We start from the raw sequence: 21008 nt of genomic DNA, 5'->3' as shown, positions 1-21008 counted from the left end.
CAGAGTGGCTGTACGGTTTGTTCAACAGTTGCACTAAAGAGGGGAGAACTACCCCCTGACACCTATAACACCTATGCTGAATGTCAGTCATGAAGCCTACCCTCCACTTTTGCAACCTCAGTTTGATAGGAATTTTTCTTTATTGAAAGCACAGTTCTTCTGCAGAAAACGGCAAGGTAAAGTTGAGGGTTTTTCCTAAACCCATAAAAAAAAGTCAAATGCAAAAGTCATTGCTCCAGTGATCTGTGGCTTTTTGATCTATCTTACAAATGCAGCAGTGCTGAAAATGCAGGAATTTCAAGATGTTATACTCTGGAAAGGTCTTTGCTACTGAAAAGCTATTGTAAAAGTGCCATTTTGTCAGCTTCCAGAATTAACTGTCTTTTGACTCTGGTTAGTTTTCCTGCTTTGTACCTGTGTGTTGAGTCCTCCAAAACAAATTGTATTACTTGCACAAGTTGACAGTTAAAGTAAAGCAAACTAAAACATATTTAAATTACTCCAGTAAAATAAGAGTGCTGAACATACTTCATTTGGTTTTAGTTGTATTATCAATAGAATAATAAAATATTTTAAGATGTAGTTTTTCTGAGGTGGAATGAGAAGGATCACTTAAATAACTTAGATGTTACAGAGTATTTCAGGATAAAACTGGCAATGTCTTTTCTTCCAGAAGAGAATAAAATGTGTGTGTGTGTGTGCGCGCCCGTACACACATGTATTACACAGATATATATGCCCATGCATCACAAGGACACATACACACAACATACACACAAACACATTTTCTCTTTCTCTTTTGAGGAATATATTTCTTATGATATAGAAGATGCCTGACAGCTGTATAATAAAAAAAAAAGCCTATTCATCACCTAAATGGTACTAAATTTAGCATCATTGTGCTAAATTTAAGTAATAGAGACAGGTCACCGAAGCATCTATTTATTCCTTCCATAGAGTTATCTTTAGTATGGACATGTCTCATTATTTGTTTCAGCCTGAAAGACAGTTTTAGAAAGCATAAATTATATGAACTTTCTGTACTTCACAGATACGGAACTCTTGCTTAACACATGCTTTGCATTCAGCAGCTAAAAGAAAGATCACCATCCCCTGCAGTTTAATAAGTAAGATATAAAGAAGTATATAGATTAAATACCCAACTTAATTTCTTGACACAGTGAATTTATCGCATGTAGGATATAAACTTCATTAGCTATCTAGCAATGAGTTATTTCCTGCAAAGTCCATGTCAGCTTCTTCCTTTCAGCACTAGCTAAATTACGTACAATTCATTATGGACTTGTTATATAACATTAATATATTAAGACATTTGGCTATTAATGGGAGGGATGACACCTAACATTCATAGACATTATTTTCAACTATTCCGTGCCTGCCTTGACACTGAGAAAGGATAAGAGTAGAAGCAGCAAAAATTAAGCAATAGAGTTTCTTATGGGAGGAAAGTTATTGACAAATACGGTTCTTCTCTAAAGAACATAAACTTTGAATTTTCTTTAATAGGAAAAGAATAAAATGTACAGAACAAAAATATAGGAAATTAGTCAAACTTTGATTTCTTGAGAGTATCAAAGTTCCTACTTACTGTATGAGAGTGCTCACAGCATTTGAATGCAGACTGCGCTACAACGGCACTTGCATGTTTGTTTTGTACATTTAACTTCAAGTAGTTGATACTAAATGTTACTACACACAAATGGGTGTTACTACACACGCATACAAAGATTTTAATATAGATGCTATCACCCCAGATTGATGAGGGACAAAAAATACATGAATTATGATTCACTTTCTGGTCTACTGAAATACAAAATATTGGGAGCATAACTGTGGAAAATTTTATGATTTAAAATTCAGATTAAGTAAAACAGAAAATAACTTATGCATTCCCAGGGATTTTTAAAGGTAGACAACAAGTACACATAAAGAAATGACAAAGTTGAGGCCAGTATGGCTATTTTACTTTCAAATTTTCTCAGCCTTGGAAGATCTCAACTCTTACGAAGTATGAAAGTAATTTACAAATAATCAAAACCAAAAAATGGCTCACGTTTGCCAAAATATGTTTCCTTTAAAAATGGTAGTTATCTAAACAATACCATATTTTAACTTAGACATATTTACCACCACAAACAGCTGAGCTTTCTCTGTACACCCTTTGGTGCATTAGGTAAGCAAGTTGTACATGAAATAAGAATCAAGAAAATGTCACTCCCCATCTTGGTTGAAGACATAAGCTTCTACATCAAAGTTTGGGAACAGAGAAGCAAATTTTAACACATATTAAATCCTCTGCATTTTGTTAGAGAAATCAAACCATACCAAAGGAAACATTACAAAACCAATTTTTTCGGCAAAATTTGTTCTATGGAGCGAGGAGTAGGGCCATACTCACCACAGACAAACCCCTCTAGGCTGACAGCGAAGATACTTCTGCCTTTGAGAAGCTGAGGATGGGCACAGCTGGCATTTACAAAGCCCTGAAAGTTGTTCTCCGACACCCACTGCGGTAGCCACTTTAACTGGCAGTCACACAGGAGACTCGATGTGTTTAAGTGCCTAAGAAAAGGCAATTACACATTGAACACTTGCTTGGTTTTGTTTGTAATACAGATCCGCACAGCACACGGCAATAAGGTATAGTTAAATCTTAACTTAAATAAATAAATTACTAGAAACTAATGCTACTTAGCACACATGTGATGACACCATTGTCAGAACTTGTAAATTTTACAAAGCAGAAATGTGCAGTCTTTATTCTCAGTTTCTGTTCTGAGCACAAGCAGTTGGCCAAGTTTGTACAGCATTAGCGACAAAACAGCACACAGCAGTAGGACACACAGAATGGGCCTTTGGGAGAACATACATAAGGAAGCAGTTCTCGGCGTTAAAGCAGAGTAACCTTGCAAGAAAAGAAAGAATTTTGACTCAAATTTGTTCCCTCGTTTCTGCTTCAGTCAGAATTTATATTGGGGAAAATACTTAAAAATAGGGGGATGGAAAGTCAAGCAATAATGCTGCAGTAACGAGTGCAGAATTAATTATCAGTTTACCTAATCTTTGTGAATTACTACATTCATAAAGGGAAAGCAAAATGTGAAGAAACCAAAGGGATATTCTGTAAAACATACTCGATGAGGAACTGAAGTAGAAAGAGTTCACAGTTTTAGATTAAAATGCAGAATCATCTTAAAAAACAAACAGATTAAGTAATGAAACTTCTCTCTTCAAAGTTTGCAATATTAGCTCTTCTTATATGAAATCAAAAATAATGGATCAAGGGAACATCTTTAAGTCATAAATGAAGATACCAACTAGCACAAAAATTCTCAAACATTTTTGCAGAAAAGGTAGAGGGGCTCTATGCTCTTTTCACATCGATGTGGATAAGACCTACAGATGCTAGTGGGGCTAGTTGGCTAGTGGGGTCCCCCAGGGGTCAGTCCTTGGTCCAGTCCTGTTCAATTTATTCATCAATGACCTGGATGAAGGCACAGAGTGCTCCCTCAGCAAGTTTGCTGATGATACCAAACTGGGAGGAGTAGCCGATACCCCAGAGGGCTGTGCTGCCATCCAGAGGGACCTGGACAGACTGGACAACTGGGCGGTGAAAAACCTCATGCAGTTCAACAAGGCCAAGTGCAAGGTCCTGCACCTGGGGAGGAATAACCCCAGACACCAGTACAGGCTGGGGACCGAGCTTGTGGAGAGCAGCTCTGCGGAGAAAGACCTGGGTGTCATGGTGGACGACAAGTTGACCATGAGGCAGCAGTGTGCCCTCGTGGCCAAAAAGGCCAATGGGATCCTGGGCTGCATTAAGAAGAGCGTCTCCAGCAGGTCGAGGGAGGTGATCCTGCCCCTCTACTCAGCCCTGGTGAGGCCGCATCTGGAGTACTGTGTCCAGTTCTGGGCTCCACAGTACAAGAGGGATGTGGAGCTGCTGGAGAGAGTCCAGCGCAGGGCTACAAGGATGATCAGGGGCCTGGAACATCTGCCCTATGAGGAGAGGCTGAGGGAGCTGGGCCTGTTCAGCCTGGAGAAGAGAAGGCTGAGAGGGGATCTAATCAGTGTATATAAATACCTCAAGGGAGGGAGTGCAGAGGACGGTCATGGTCTCTTTTCAGTGGTGGCCACTGATAGGACTAGAGGAAATGGCCGGAAACTGAAACATCAAAAATTCCATAGGAACTTAAGGAAAAATTTCTTAACAGTGAGGGTGACAGAGCACTGGAACAGGCTGCCCAGAGAGGTTGTGGAGTCTCCTTCTCTGGAGATCTTCAAAACCCGCTTGGATGCAGTCCTGTGCCACGTGCTTTAGGTGTCCCTGCGTATGCAGGGGGGTTGGACTAGATGATCTCTAGAGGTCCCTTCCAACCCTAAGCATTCTATGATTCTATGATTCTATGCCAGTTCAGTCTTCTGCATCTGGATGAAACACATCATCTTTCACTGAAGTGCTAAGGGGATTCTTGTTACTCCTAGAAGGCAGTCTAGCTCTTTCAGCTAGATTGATGCATTATTTGTCATATTATCTTCAGATAATAGGGCCACTGAATAAAATGACTAGATGGGAATTTACACTAAAAACTGGGAAAGTACTTCCCAACATCTCTATATATCTTCATCAGTCCTAATCAATATCTACCAGGTGTTTCAGAAGAGGCACAAGAATGAGAGCAGCACCTTTTTATTATTCTTTAACTTGCTGCCAGCTTACACAATAGAGCAGAGCAGGACAACAGACCTGACTAGGAAAGGCTGATATGAACCCTGGGGAGAAAATAGGTATATGCAAGAGAAAGAATGAGCTGCGCTTCAAACACAGTGAACAACGATAGTGTTTTCCCTTCAGCAAAACTTGGCTCTAAAATCTAACTCATTAATTAACTGGAGAAGAGGGTGAAAGGACAAAACAAAACAAAAAAACACTAAAGGGGTCCATTCTTCCTGGTGACCGCTCCACGACTTCTCTGACAATCTGCCCCTTTGCTGTAGGGATAGAATGACCCAATTATAAGCACTGACAACCAGGTCTTTATAAAAGAATTACGATACTGCACTTTACTGGTCCAATAAGCTGTAGCTCAGTTATAGCACTGCTCATATTATAGAACATTACATCAAAGTCTCCCTTATCTATTAAGAATCAACCAATTTAAAAATGGAGGACTGTAGACACCAAATGTAGCAGAAAATGAACATCTTTCCCATCCTATCTCACTTAAATAAAGTCATCACATGAAAATAATAATAATAAAAAAAGACATACCTTTGTTATGTGATTTCAGAGATACTACAATAAGAATTTACCACTGCATCACCTCATGAGGCTTTTATAAATAACACACACACTTACAGTCTATGCACATAAGCATAGATAAAATATCATGTAAACATACGGATACAATAAGTATATGGATACATATTTGAAGTGATTTTTTAGAAAGAAACTTACAATTCTTTTAGTTTCTTCATTTGCAAAAAGGCATTTCCTTGAACTGACATAATTGCATTGTTACTTAGATCTCTATGAGGAAAAAAAAACGAACATTATAAGATAAAAGAAGAATTTGTTAATGATACATTTAGAAGGAAGATTCAAAAAATAGTTTGTTACATCAATGATATACAAAGGATTCTCTAGCTCAAAAAAAACAATAATACAGTATTAAACAGCTTTATAGCACACAATGTATGCAATACGTTTAATTTTCACTCCAAATTTCACATTCAGCATAGCTGCAAAATAAATTAACCTTGCTAATAACACTACTCCAGCCAAGGTGTGTCCCACTGAAAGTCACAAACAAAGCTTGTTAGTCCTATTTTGTTTCAGTTAGTATCAAAACAGACATTTTTCAATAATGAGTTAAACATGAACTTCTACTACTTACAGGTGTTCGAGTGCATCCAGGCCAGAAAATGCTTTCTTTGTAATGGATCTAATCCTGTTTCCTTGTAGTATCCTGAAAAAAATATAAACACACAATGCAAAGCAGATGAAATAAAACAGGGGTACTTTTGGACCAAAGGAGAAAATGGCAAACAATTTTGGCTTTGGTGTTTATTTCTAAACTGTGACTAACACTCACCATTTATCCTCTCCCACTGCAGCAAAATACCTCTAAAATATACCCGTTTACAATCACCTCAGTCAAGATGTTCAATATGCAGAGTTCAGTGATATGGACTATCCTATATATTACACACATATAAGCCTAGGCATTTTTTATTTCACAGATGTGCATTTGGTACCTTTTCACTGCAATGAATGCACTTCTGCATGCTGCATTACTGTTTCAAACACTATCCTTGTCATTGGGCCTTCGTAATATTTGTCCATAAACTTAGCAGCACTACTTATTATGGGAAACCCTCATTCTTTGTAAAAGTTTCTATAAATAAGATCAGTCCTTATATTAGTAATAGTTTAAATCTAAATACATATTTCAGATTAGTTTAACTAGAAAAATACAGAATTTCTTTTAGAGTACACGAACACTTTATAAAACAGAATAAAATTTTAAAATGCTCATGGAATATAACAGAATTTTATCAAGAACAAAATGGTAACAGAGAAAAAAAAACATCTCTGCTATGGAAAATATAACATCTTAAATGCTGAGCTTGTCCCTTGCAACAGGTGTAAGCTAAAACCAATACTGAACTGTTCAAGGAATGGCAAGATATGAATCCTGTATCCCTACTCACAGCTTTTTCAGCTTATCCAGACCAGAGAAAGCACCGTTCATATCTTCAATAGTCCATGATATTTCATTGTTTTTCAGATCCCTGTTTAAAGAGAGGAAAACAAAAATCAAATCACAAGAGCCATTAAAAAAAAAGCAACCACAGCTATATACTTCTTAAAAAGCACATGACATTTAAAATAATTTCTAGGATAGCTGTTCCATAGTATTATTTTGAGAGGCTTTCTCCTGATTTCTATTCCATTGAAATTTTTACTGGGAGAGTTTGAAGATCATCTCTTTCTACTGATACTGTAAAAAAATCACAAGAACATGTTTAAGAATCCTTAGAAAAGACATACACACACCTTGCAAGGATATTCAAAAACAGGAATATCCTAAGAGAAGAATAATAGGACAGGTGGAGATCAATTGTTACTCCTACAAAACAAAATGCTTCTGCAAGATTTTAATACAAGAATAGAGATTTACTAATAACGGAAGAATTTTAAAACCCTAGGGCCTCCACAAGCAAACTTAATTATCCACAAAACCCAAAGGGATTGGAGATATTTGTGAAAAGAATCAACAGGGTAGGGCTGAAGGAAAAAAAAAATCCAGCAGGAAATGTTTAAGACTCAGTTCCCATCTGTGAACTCAGACACTTCACAGGTCTCCGACTTCCTCTCTCAAGGGCCTTCATCTCTCTTCTGTAAACTTAATGAATGCAGCATATGACTCTGCGAGCTGCATTTCGGTTAGATGCCCAAGCTGCAAGTACGTGAGTAAAAGCCTACAAGTAAAATGCTAACATCCTTTTCAAAGCCTGGAAAGAAAAGCAATCATTTCATTCATCTGACGAACAGATGGGTCACTGATATGCAACTGGAACATTTTAACAAATCTAGTTATTTTCAGATTCATTTCTTTCTTTCTCACTCTTTCCTTACAGCACAAACTTAAAAAAATAAAAATATTCAAATGTTTAAAACACTTGGTCAGTCGGAAAACTGTCAGCATCCATAGTAACTCTAAGTGTTAAAAGTTCTCTCTTCTCATTTTGACCATGATGGAGAGCATTGATTCAAAACATGTAACTGCAGTCTGGGTCCCTACAGCTGCAGGGAGCAGTGCTGCCTGCTGCCTTTGTAGGGTGGCATGGCCCTCTCATGACAATGCTGCTGAAAGCTTGTATCCTATGTCCCACCATCTACTAAATTATTTCTTTCTTTCAGGGACTCTTTTTTGCGATGTCCATTACACAGCTAAAATGATGGTTAAGATGAGACTTCCAGAGACATAACCCTGTACGCAGACTTAGGAAGTCCTCCTTCTCCCAAATACCTTGGAAAAAGGTCGGACTGAAAGCAAAAAACACATGCTCATCGGGGGAATTTAACACAAGGTTTTGCAGTTATACATTTCTGTTATTAAAAAAATGAAAGTATTAGACCTTAAAAATCAATTCTGTCAACTTACAAAGTTTGCAGACTGGAAAGTCCCCGGAAGGCACAATCGGCAATGTAGTTTACTTTGTTGTTTCCAATGTACAGTCCAACTAGTAGGCTTAGACCAACAAAGCTTGAGTCATCTAACCTTGCTAAATGATTGAACGTCAAATCTCTGCAAGTTCAAGGGAAAAACGTATTTTAGTGTTTATGCTGGAGTGTTTATGATTCAGTTCAACCCAGGTGAGTTTTTTTGTGGGGGAAAACACTCTTTCCATTACAACTACTACAACAAAGCCTAGTACACAATTTTGGTCATATAACTTGTGTATTATTTCCCATAATTCACGAATTACTGCAGAATGGATTTCTTTCATTTGAAAATGACTGTGTCAAAGCTTTAGTTCAACTGCCACAGCAAAATGAAGTAGTCACGGTTGGCTTCAACTTCTTTCAACAAAATGTAACTGTCTCATACACAAAAAAGTTCTTGTCACCTTGGAAACTTTGTTACGAAAAATTTACAGATCAGTGGTAAGAAGCTCATGCTTTGGCATGTACACTGCTTTCAGAACTGGAATTGAATAAAAGCTACTCACAGCTCACTGAGTTTTTGGCAAAATTCCCAGGCATCAGGACTGATCCTGCTGATGGCATTTTGGCTGAGATGGAGTTGCTGCAGCATCAGCAAGCCATAAAGCCAGCCTTTGGTTACCTCTGTTAAGTTGTTATGGTCCAGCTGCCTACACACACACAAACACAGACAGACAGACAAAAGACATAAGGTTGGGAAAGCCACTGCACTGCATGCCTTGCCCTGGGTCTACATCTAGCTTAATGCTACTGGCTACGTATGTGCAGGCTCTCTTTACATTTACAATTGGATGCACGCATTCAGAATGTGCCATTTTATATTTTCACCTATTAATGCTTCCTGCTTTTCAAACCACTCTGGAACAATTTAATTAAAAAATACCTTTAAATTTTATCATGCAGTTCTGTTCATTCTGTGCAAGTCTACCAAATTGCAGAATATATGAAAATTTACACTTACAGGACCTCCATGTTGGTGAGTCCCCAGAAGGCGCCATCCATGAGCCTAGTCACTCCATTTCTCTGCAGCCTTAATGATTTCAGAGCTGGAAGTCCTTGGAAAGTAAGCCCATCTATTTTTTTTATTTTGTTGCGACTCAGCTCCCTGCATCAATAAATTTTAAAAAGTTAAAGCAGATTAAGCCTACCAGTGCACCAACAACCTTTCTTCACTCCCTTGAAACAAACCTTATTTAAATAGCTAGGCTGCACATAAAACAACCGAGACAAGATATAATAAAATCCAAACATTTTACTGCAATACATTATATTTAACCATGCTTATGTCATTGGTACTTTGGATATGAAGGAAAGTCAAAAAATATATTTTTTTGATTTTCCAGTTTAAAAAATCTAGAAGAATTAGCCCTGTTCTCACAAAATAAAGGCAACTTCTTAGTATTTATCCAGCAGCACAGATACTAATTTTGGCTAGCAATTGCAATGAATACTGGAAGAAAGGAAAATTTTCAGTAGTGGATAACAAGCAAAAAGTAAATATTCTATGCTGGGTAACCTCTCCTTTTTTATCCAGAGTCAAGCATTCCTTACACATTCTCCTCTAATTCCCCACAACTAGTTACAATTGTTTCTTCCTTTCTCTAACGTGGCTGTGGCACTCACCCTAATGTTTCTATCCTCCTTAAAGGCTAGAGTCAATGTTTTTTCTTTGCATTTATGCATAGGACACAAGTCATTGTTTCTAGATATGTCAAGTATTCTATTACTTTACTGTTTTTATTGCATACCTTTTACCTGCAAAGTTAATCTAAAAGACTTCATCATTTTAGCTCTTTGCTATCTAATAATGAAAGCAGTTATTAAAGCTGTAACAAAGTCCCATCCTAGCCCATCTTTCTGTAAAATATTTGCACTTTTTAAATTAAAACAAAAAAGTCTCCTAGATGATCCCTAGAGGTCCCTTCCAACCTCAATCATTCTGTAATATGTAATAGTTTTATCTCTTTATTAGGTAAAATACTTATAGACACATTGCGTTAGTGAGGATGACTGAGACTTGTTTTCTTGAGCACACTGTTTATTGTCATATTTTCTGAAAGAAATTCTTTTCCTTCATTTGTTGTGAGCATTAAAATAGAAAAACACACGGACTGATCTAGTATCCAAAACATAAATTTCCTTCACTTAGTATTTTCTGAAACATCTCCTTAGAGGAAAATTGCAGTTATCCCTTCTCCAGTCTTTTTTTTTTCCTGCTTTTAATAAGCAAATGTAATTCTAAAACAAAGACTATTCACAAACTCACCCCTATATAACACTACTTTTGTTCAGTATAAAGCTGCAGTTAGTAAGGGTTGTACTAATGTGTTTTCTGTGTCCGTCTCACTCTGCCTCTCACTAAATTAAAGGCTAAAGTTCAAGCACTGGAAAACCTGCAAACAATTAGTCAATTGTAGGTTGCACTTACAGGTGCTGCAGATGGGAGAGTTTAAACATCTTTTGAGGGATTGCTGAAATTTTGTTCCTGTTCAGTTTCAATACTTGAAGTGTGCTAGACAAATTGTCAAAGGTACCAGGCTCCATGGAGGTTATTCGGTTACTGTTAATGTACCTGTTGAAACAATGTCTAGAAAGTTAAATTTACAGTCATTTAATAATTTTTAATACCAAGTAGTAAAACTCAAAGCTTTTATGCTGCCTGTCCCCTCAGAATTTCTTTTATCACATTAATTAGAGCTCTTGACAAATCAGCCTATAGTCAAATGGTATTTCAACGCCAAAATTTTGCTCTACTCTGCAGGAGTATATCACTGGCATTAGACAGTGTGCTGTCAAAGGTTCGGATGTTGAAACCCCATTACTTCATTTTCACACAGCATAGTTCTGGCCTTACAGCATTATTGAATAAGGATTAAGGGAAGATTCAAAAAGAGCTCACAAATCTCCACGTAACTCAAGACAGAGCCAACCATAGGGAAATTAAACTTTCTCAAAAGGTACACCTATTTGATTAATCTAATGATTTTCAGTTTCTATGAACTGAAGCATCTCATTGCAACAACTAATGTATTCAAGCTAGCAATTTATGCTATACTCATGAGGTGAAAATGGGAATAAATATTTAATGTAAGCATCCAATCAAAAAAATTATTAGTCCCTCAATATACAGTTACCAATCTAAGTTTTTCAAGAACAAGTTTTTTGGAAAATAACCTGAAAAACCTGAAAGTAACACTAAGCTTTACTTACAGATACTTGAGCTGCAAAGAAGGAAATGATGACATTTTTAGCTCTGATATGTTGTTGTTGCTTAGGTCCAAAGTTTCTAGACTCTGAAATGGTTTCAGATGTTCAAGCAAGATGTTGAAAATCTTGTTGCTGGTTCTGAAATTTAAGGATAATAGTTAGAAGACTGCTGTTTCCAGAGTAAAGTGTTAACTACATGTCACTCTGGCAAAGGTTATTTCTTAATTTCCTTGCCTGATTTTTTTTTTTTGCCCAAAAAAAATATTGTTTATCTCTAAGCAAAATATTTATTTCTAACCATCCCAAGCTGCAAATCTGAATACTGTAAATAGACGCATATATCAGCAATTCTTAAAAAAATATTCTCAGCAGAAACAAAGAAACAATCGTATTATAATCCAGTTACTGTAATTCACGGCTTTTAAAAGAAGAATCAAAACTATGATCATTGTTTCTGAATTGCAGAAATATCTGATATTTATATTTATTAATATGTCACAGTATTGCAATGAAATCATTTTAACCAAACTAACTAGCTAGTTTGGTAGCTAGATATTTTGCTTCATTAAAAAAAAATACAGCATGAAAATGAGTCTGAATCTCAAAGAAAAAACAAAACACAGTGCCTGACAAAGATATGAATGACAGCGTGCTCCCCCTCAGAAAGACATTCTTCGTGTTTTGATATTAGACCTAGTATTTCATCCTACAGGTTTTACTTGATTGCTAATAAAGAATAAAATTCAAACTTATTACAGCTCATTACAGAGGCTCTGGACTTCAGGTGTGCTCAAGCTTCAACTAAGGCATCACACTATTCTCCAACAACAACAAAAACTGCAAGAGTTTAAGAGTACGGATTCATCTTCATCTACTACTAGCAATACCACTTTTTCTACTTCCAAAGAAATGTGCTTTTTGGCAGCCATTATATTTCATGTTCATACCCAGGACACACTTGTATAACGTTCAGAATGGTACACACACATCAGCAACATCAACAGGGCTATTCATTTATTCATTTGGGCCTAATGGCACATAAGGGAAAACAGATCATGCCTAATTAAATGAATGTAACCCTAAATGATCTTGTTACCTTGTCAAGTTCAAGTCAGTTCTGGCTGTGACACATCCTACATCTAGTACAATGAATAATCAAAATTTAGGAGTTCTCCCCAGCTCCTAGAGATTGCAGGCAAAGACAATTTCAGGTTTAAAAAAGAAAAAGAGAGAACTTGCTTCTGAAATGTGTTTGACTTTATTGGAAGTACTAGTTCTACATCAAAAAAGCCAAGACTTTGGGTAGCGTGGGCAATCCTCACATAAGCAAATGCAAGGGGCAAGGGGGAAGGGAATACAACTGCTACTCAAGACAAAAAATCCTGTCTCAAAAAACTGAACCAGAAGTTAGATTAATGGCCCTTTCGACCACATGTGGGAATGAGTAAGTGATCTTGCAGCCCCTCCATCGCTGCTCTTTTTCCGTATCATGTTTCATTCCTTAGGCTGTCTGGTAGAGGTGCACTGCATTTTTTTTTCAACTCTTAGCTGAAAGTATTTATAATAAATGGAAACAAATTACTTTAATAAAAAACAACAACAAACACCACCACCACGTGTCGGTTCCACTGGCCAAATAAGACTATGAGTTAGATAACAGGTTACAGAGCCCTGCCTTTATGCATTAGTTTGTTTATAAGGTAATTACTAACAAGGTATTAAAACTGCCAATTACTTGAGTGACGAATAAAATTTTCCTAGCAGTAAAAGTGTGCTCCAGCAGAAGCCAGCAATTTCCTGAACTGCACGCCTCCTAAATTGCAGTGTGAAAGTGTTCAGTTATGGACACGGCTTACACAGGGCTGTCTTTGTGTCAGCATTGCCTCATAAAACAGAAATTCCTTACAACTGGCAGGATAATAGCCCCTGTATTGAAAAGTTTAGTTGGGCCTAATGGAACCGAATAAAATTCTTCAGATCAGCATTTAAACTAACTGGCAAATTACCTGACACAAACCAGGTTACAAGTAAAAATAAATAAATAAATAATAATAATAATAAATAGGCAGTTTGTTTGGGGGACTGTTTTTGGGTTTTTTTGTTGTTGTTTGTTTGTTTGGTAATGTTATAGTCACTTTGTTTGGATATACTAACTTTTTTTTTGTTCACAGATACAGAGTTATATAAAGTTTGATTCCATCTCATAATGAAAACCAAATGAGCACCCACTCTACCCTTCTATTTCACAGAATCACAGAATGGTTGGGGTTGGCAGGGACCTCTAGAGACCATCTAGTCCAACCCCCCTGCTCCAGCAGGGACACCTCGAGCACGTGGCACAGGGTGGCATCCAGGTGGGTTTTGAAGATCTCCAGAGAAGGAGACTCCACAACCTCTCTAGGCAGCCTGTTCCAGGGCTCTGTCACCCTCACAGGAAAGAAGTTCTTCATCATACAGAGATGGAACATCCCGTGTTTCAGTCTGTACCCATGACCCCTTACCCTGTCACTGGCCACCAGGGAGAAGAGTTTGGCCCCATAATCTTTAAATTCTCCCTTCAGGTACTTGCACATATTGATCAAATCTCCTCTCAGCCTTCTCTTCTCCAAACTAAAAATGTCCAGCTTGCTTAGTCTTTCCTCATACAACAGATGCTCCAGTCCCTTAAACATCTTTGTCACTCTCCGCTGGACCCTCTCTAGAAGCTCCACATCCCTCTTGTACTGGGGAGCCCAGAACTGCACCCAATACTCCAGGTGAGGCCTCAACAGAGCTGAGTAGAGGACCAGGATCACCTCCCTTGACCTGCTGGCAACGCTCCTCCTGGTGCAGGCCAGGATCCCATTGGCCTTCTTGGCCATGTTTGTGGGGGTTACTCAAATGCAAAATATTTAAGCACTTTATTGTCCAAACCTCCTAATCCAGCAGTCCCATCAAAAAACTGAAACACCCAGCTAAAAGGAGGTTATTGGGTCCTGAAAACATGCCAAACCATTCTACTTGAGGCCCTAGCCCTAATTTAAATTACAATGTCTAATTCTAATTTGATTTTTTTTCTTCACAATCATTACTTAAGTAGATCAAATAAAATCTATGTCAACTTTCTCATAACCGTCAAGCTTTTTTCAAAATTAGTCAAGCAGGACATGTTTGAAAAAGCAAGTCTGTCTAAGGTACGAAGACAGAATCAAACAGTAACCTCTTTCTTGGCATAATTAAGTTCAACTTTGTCTTCCGTGAACAAGCTCTTCAGCCGAGTGGTGTTGCTGCACTCAGACAAAAGAGTTGCATATACCGTCCTGGTTTCATTTTACAGATCCTTCAGGGAAGATCACAGCAAACACAGATCCCCTTGCAATGGGAGAACCAGCACATCAAGTTCTTACAAAAGCGCACCTGGATCAGGCACATTTCAGTTTCTTGCTAGGCTACAAAGAGCAACATGCTAAAACCTCCTTAGAACTTCTGTTACAGCTAAAGAGGCAGGAGCACTAAGGAGTTACAGATAAAACCACTAAAATAACTACATGAGTCTGAATATATGCCTTTTGCTATTCAAGTGCCTACACCCTAACTTGCAGAAAAAACAACAAAAGTATGCATGCAGATTGATTTAATTTTTTTCACATAAGCTTGTGTGAATACCAGCTTAAGAGAGAATACCAGTTTCTCATTATGGGCATGAGAAAAACCTGAGCTTTCCATCTCAGCATTCATGACTCTAACCACATCACGAGGCCAAAACATTTATCAAGCTCAACCAAACGTGATCTCAAGATTCACTCTGTATAAACAGCAGCTACAGCATATCTGATATATTGACATGTGCTTCCTTTGGCTCTGAGGAAGCATAAAACAGGGCAGCCATTTCCATATTCATCTTGTTAAGGATTTTGTTAACACCATTTAGACATGGTATTTCTCATTTGATGAAGAAAACTTTAAGATACGAGATGGTAGAGTATCTCTCAATAAGACTGTCAATACATGCTTTCTATCTTAGAAAAAAAGAGTTACAGAAGCTTAAAAATATGACTGAATTGGTTTGATCCTACAGCCCTGAAATCTTTTACTTCTATTCAGAACCTCTGCAAATAAAGTTCTCGAAAATCTGACTGGAACAAAGAGTTTTGCTTGCAAAGGAAGATCATCTGTTACCTTTTGAGAACCTTTTGACATTATCTTGCACCACCACTATGACAAGTTAACACATGTGCAAGTCTGAAGCTGGAACCAGCTGGTGAAAAATGAAGTTTCTTATAGAGAAACATTTGGAGAGCTGTATGCTTGTGTAGCCTGCTCTCCATGTAATGCAGCTCTGATTTAAAAACTGTGTGATTGTGTCCTAAGACCCTCAAAAACTAAGCCCTGGAAGATAGAGGTATACTAGTTCGGCTTTACGAACAGGTTAATGAGATTATACTGTCTAGTGACAGAGATTAAGAGGATGCGCTACTCAAAAAACATTCTGCCAGGTCCAGCTGTATGTTAGAGAGCACTGTTTAGCCAAGACACTAAGACCCTCAGATCTTTAGCTGGAGGCTCTCATGTTTACATGGCTTCCAGATGAGGGCTGGGCTTGCAGGCAGCCACGTCTGAGCCCAGGGAAAGCAGATTTGACTGACTCCATCCAAGCACATGCAGGGTGGTCTCAGTTGCGCTCCACAACAGCACACTGCCTGCTTTGTCACGTTTGCCCGAATTTTGTGGTTGCTGCTTCTTGTATTCTTTCCACTCACCCATCAGTGTCATATGATTCTTGTCATACTGTCATATCAGCTATTGTTTCTTACTTCCCCCCCTTCCAAACTCCTCCAAGACTTCTGCTCTATAACTTTTGGAGCTCTCATAATAAACAATGATGTGAAGACACTGAGAAGAAAAGAAATAACAAAAAGAATACATAATTTCAAATAGAGATGAAAGATCAAGACTGTAATAAACTTCCTCAGAAAGTGCTGGAAGACTCATATTTTGTGGCTTTTAGAGAGAGGTTGGACAAGTTTCAGGAGTACATACTACAGGAAACAGTCTAAGCAACTCCTGAAGACGAGAAAGAAAGAGAAAAAAAAAAAAAAAAAGATCTTTTGGTGGTTTTGGTTTTTTTCTTCCACTTCAACTCATTTGCCTACTAAAATTAGCCAGGCTGTAATGAACAATTATGTCATTTAAAATATTGCAATTATGGTTTCAAGTTTAACACTCCCTCCCCTGATACAAATGGGACTACGCAAACTTCTCACAACCAGACAGCCAAGTGCAGTCCAAGAACCTCCAGTTTTCTGAATCTTTACAGAGCAAGAAACATAAATATTTCAAGTGAAACTTCTATCTCAGGGAAGTTGATGCCAGAAGCAGAGTCAGGATTCTGGCCACCTTCCAGTCCGGCTGGTTAAGTCTGCAAGTCTGCTGCCTGGTTCACACACAGGCTCCTCACATTCCTTAAGGCAAGTAGTTGCTCTTTCTTTTGAAGCTCTCCTTCATTCCACGATTCCTGTCTGTCATTGCCCTGTCAGGCCAGACATCAGCACAATCTCAGGTCCTGTTTTGTGTGCTTATTTTTTATGGTATATAGGCACAAAGCACAAACTCAAGACTCAAGATTCTTTCCTTAGCTGATCACGTCTCTATCCTAAACTTGAGATCAAAGATTTACTGATTCTCAAGCCAAACATAAACAGAGAAAAGAAGAAAAGAGACATGCTGGTCTCAAAAAAAAAAAAAAAAAAAAAAAAAAAAAAAAAGATGGAGGCAAATCCAAACTTCCAAACACTTGATACTTTCACAGCAATTCTTTCCTAAATCCACTCATAATACTAATATGCACTTAATTAAAATTTCTTTCCAAACCCTTCTCTTGATATTCTAGAGTCTGGTTTCAATTCAACATTTTTACCACCACCACCCTCCAAAACAAAACAAAAAAAATCCCACAAATTACTTAGCATGTGATATCTAAGGGAAGGTTTAAGGGCGTGACTCTATTTTAACTAAGGCAAAGAGCAGCAGCACAGGCACGGCTATTCCAGCAGAGGCCAGCAGCAGGAATATTAGCCCTGTGGGCTCTGAGTCCATTCTAAAATCTTGCAGTTACAAGTTCACGCCAGGTAGATGAAACCCAATTTAGCGCCCATCCTCATTATAAATCACATTTTCAATCTAATATGGGGAATCAATAAGCAAAAACATCTGTCCTTCATTTCCACAGAGTCAGTTCTCCCTTTTGGAGACTCCTTTCCCTAGACTACAGACTCCCACTCCCCTAGACCCTCACTTCATCAGAGCTAATCATTAACAGGTGGAGGGATCTTCCCTTATCAACTCCTAATCCCCCAATGCCAGAGTAGTGGGCAGGCTGCTATGTCTTTCTCACAGTAATTACATTTGACTGCTCTATGGCAATAACTATGTCTCTGAGCTATTTCTGACCTCTTAATTCCTTCCTGACTTCCCTCATTTTCTGTACCATATGCCCTACAACTTGCCACTATTTTCCATGGTAAAATTTCCTACCATTCCTCCATTTTCTGTATTGCTCTCTGCTTTCAGATCCAATATTATTGCTTTTAATTAATATTTTTAGCACTATTAATCAGAAAATCATTCTTTTTTTTCCCCCACTGAAAATAACCACTAGATTGGCATTCAGCCTGTCACTACTTTATATATGTGCCACAGCTAGGTTTCTAGATACTTCTTTCCTTTTGAATCACTCAGTATAAACTGCTACCATAAAAACCTGTTTCCATGTCTGCAAGGCTGACTAAGACAGATTCCTTTTCAAATTCGTTCATTTAATTCCTCTTACTCTCCCCACCAAATGTCAAAGACTACAAAAACTAATTCCAGTAAGATTCTTTACTCTAGGTTTTCGCTCACAACTTCAACCCAAGTCACACATGGTTTACCACCACTCTCATTTTTAGGACTTTCTCCAACTTGCCTTATGCCTGAAGCCCAGTCTGGCTTTTTTTTTTTTTTTTTTTCTCCTCTTCTTCCCCCCAATCCTTCTTCAAAACAAACTCTTCCAGGCAGCATCAAAATCTTAATCCTTCCACATAATAAAGTGGTAACTGAAGAGATGACAAGGATTTGAAATATTTGACCAAAATTTTCTTAATATTGGGAGCCAAATTTTAGTTTAGTATGTTGGCTTTATAAACACACAATACCACTTTCTCTGGCAAACGTAGAAGGGAAAAACATCCACTTTTACTGAATAGAAGCTTTCATTTTCAGGAGTTGTGTCTAAACTTCAATGGAGATGGTGGTTTTCCACGTTCTACACAGCTGCCATTTTGAAAATATTGATATATTACAGAGCGGCAAAATTTCCCCAAGCTACCCCAAACAATCTGCCCCAAATACTCCTTCTTCCAAACAATCTTACTTGAAAATAGGCATTTTTAAAGTCACTTCAAAGGAGTTTTACTCAGTAAAATATGGCCAAATAGCGTAAATTATCATTCTTATCGCCATACTGCTAACTGGGACAGACGTACAATTTATTACGCATGTTTGTTTCAATGAATTGAATTTTTCTTCAAGACACCTATGAAGGTCCATTATCTGAAAACATATTTGAATACATATTTCCATATTTTTAAACAGAAATGGACACACAAAATTAAAATAAAATCACTACAACAGAGTATGACGGAGAATCACAACTTTTATTTAGTAGCATTATTATCTTGTTCATAGCATTAGATAGGTATTTAACTCGGATGTTCATTAATCAAGAACAGAATGAAATAGGGCAAACTAATTTCAGGGGAGTATCACTCTTGAAAACAGAGAAATTGGTTAAGCAAGAACGAGTATCAGTGACCAGAATACCCTTTATTATTTCTCAGTAAAGGAGAAGATAATCTTATCTTTTTCTTCACGGCATAGAGAATGAAAGAAGCAGAAAGAATGAAACCGCCTAAAACACTTGAATTAACAATTCTTTGGTCATAAGCTAGGCATCTTGTTTAACAAAGACTTACAAGAAACTACTCTTCAATTTAAGAGTTGCTTAGTTTTAAGAGCTGTAACAAAAAATTCTTTTTCAGATTACATATCTAAATTGGCAGCGTGAACAATCCTGTTTACCTCAGAAGTAAAGATAACGGCACTGCAACATGGTAGGTTCCACATACTGAAGTTTTGTATCCCAACAGTTCGCTCTGTCCCCGCTGCCTAATACCGCAATGCTTTAAACATCTCAGGAAACAATGTGTTGTAGCTGCGTCCTTCATCAGCTGGGGTTTACTCAGCTCTGAGCAACATGTGCTGTCCGCTGAGGAAACTCTACTGATGACTGAAATCAGGATTAGTAAGGAATTAAGCAAGAAGCTAGTATAGTAAGACACAAAGCTAAACCTTGGCTCTTCTGGTAACTTATTTTTAAAGTAAGATTGTTAATGAAGCTTTGTAGACACTACAACTTACAGTAAGTATAACATCCATTCTGGCAATACGCTACTCTCTAGATTTGGGAAAAAAATAAATAAAATAGAATAAAAAATAAATAAAATAAGGCATTCTCTTAATTCTGTGGTTGTATTGTGGTTTTGCTTGTTTTCAGTGACCAAAGAAAACCCTATTTTTGACAAACCATTGTGATGGCTTCGATAATTTTTTTTCTTTGAAGTGAATGACCTTGCGTTTCTGTCAGTCTGGCACTGACTTTCAGCTTTTAGGTTAGTTTCTCAAATGTGTTCACTGAAAACAGAAGGCCTGAGATTAATAATCAAGTAGTCAAAGTCTTTTCAAAGGAGGTAAGCTGCGTTTAAAGCAGGAGTCATCTGACTCGCCACAAAAACTTGTTAATCCTGCAAACCACTAGCTATTTCCCCATGCTTCTCGCCAGTTTTATCTTTTTACCAATCTTATAGGTTAATATTCCTTGTTTGCCTTTCTAAACATCCAGAACACACCAGTGTTTAACTGTCTTCAAATCCAGTGCACACTAAGTATACATCATTAAAAATATTACCAACTGAAGGCTATAAAAGTGCTTAGAAAAATGACCTGTAGATGCAGTCCAACAACTAACACACAAGTAGGTACACTCAAACAAAAACAAAACATTTTTAATAACATTTTTAATAATTTCAAAAAATCAGAATGAAATGGCTTTAGGGCTGTTTCAACTGCCTTAAAAGCTCCCTGTGCAAATGGAGATGGGAAATACTGTTAAGAGTAAACTTGTATAACATATATATTCCATGCCCCTCTGATGGAAGGATTTTACATTCTTTTTTTTTTTTTTTAAAAAAAAAAAAAGTGAAGTTCAAATGTAATATAAACATTGTATTAATGTATTACTTGAAAAAATATTATTGCATTTTATATCATCAATGATATGATCATCCTTTTATTTCAGCACCACAAACTCTGCATTTTCTGCTATAGCTTTAGTAAGGCTAAGTATTCTAGGTAGTTCTAGAGTAATGTGGTCAGTCTTTATAAGCTACAAGAATACTTCCAGCTAGATCACCTATCTACATATTTTAATATTTTATTTAAAATCACTTCTATTCAAAAAAAATACAAAAAA

At 37.3% G+C, this 21008-nt stretch overlaps 1 protein-coding gene across 1 annotated transcript in view; it reads right to left on the bottom strand.

Moving 5' to 3' along the window:
• Nucleotides 1–21008, bottom strand: part of LRIG3 (leucine rich repeats and immunoglobulin like domains 3) — a 42930-nt gene that overhangs the window by 8407 nt on the left and 13515 nt on the right. Inside the window, exons 4-12 of the mRNA XM_088530375.1 lie at nucleotides 11465–11599; nucleotides 10683–10826; nucleotides 9216–9359; nucleotides 8761–8904; nucleotides 8193–8336; nucleotides 6736–6816; nucleotides 5919–5990; nucleotides 5480–5551; nucleotides 2420–2583 (exon numbers count right to left, since the gene is read on the bottom strand). Coding sequence (XP_088386501.1) covers nucleotides 2420–2583; nucleotides 5480–5551; nucleotides 5919–5990; nucleotides 6736–6816; nucleotides 8193–8336; nucleotides 8761–8904; nucleotides 9216–9359; nucleotides 10683–10826; nucleotides 11465–11599 — 1100 coding nt within the window. The remainder of the gene's footprint in view (nucleotides 1–2419; nucleotides 2584–5479; nucleotides 5552–5918; nucleotides 5991–6735; nucleotides 6817–8192; nucleotides 8337–8760; nucleotides 8905–9215; nucleotides 9360–10682; nucleotides 10827–11464; nucleotides 11600–21008) is intronic.

Source organism: Tinamus guttatus, unplaced genomic scaffold (genome assembly GCF_059628265.1).
Source record: "Tinamus guttatus ecotype Peru unplaced genomic scaffold, ASM5962826v1 Tinamus_guttatus_pri_ptg000368l, whole genome shotgun sequence".
Classification (NCBI taxonomy): domain Eukaryota; kingdom Metazoa; phylum Chordata; class Aves; order Tinamiformes; family Tinamidae; genus Tinamus; species Tinamus guttatus.
This window is presented reverse-complemented; position numbering and strand designations above follow the sequence as displayed.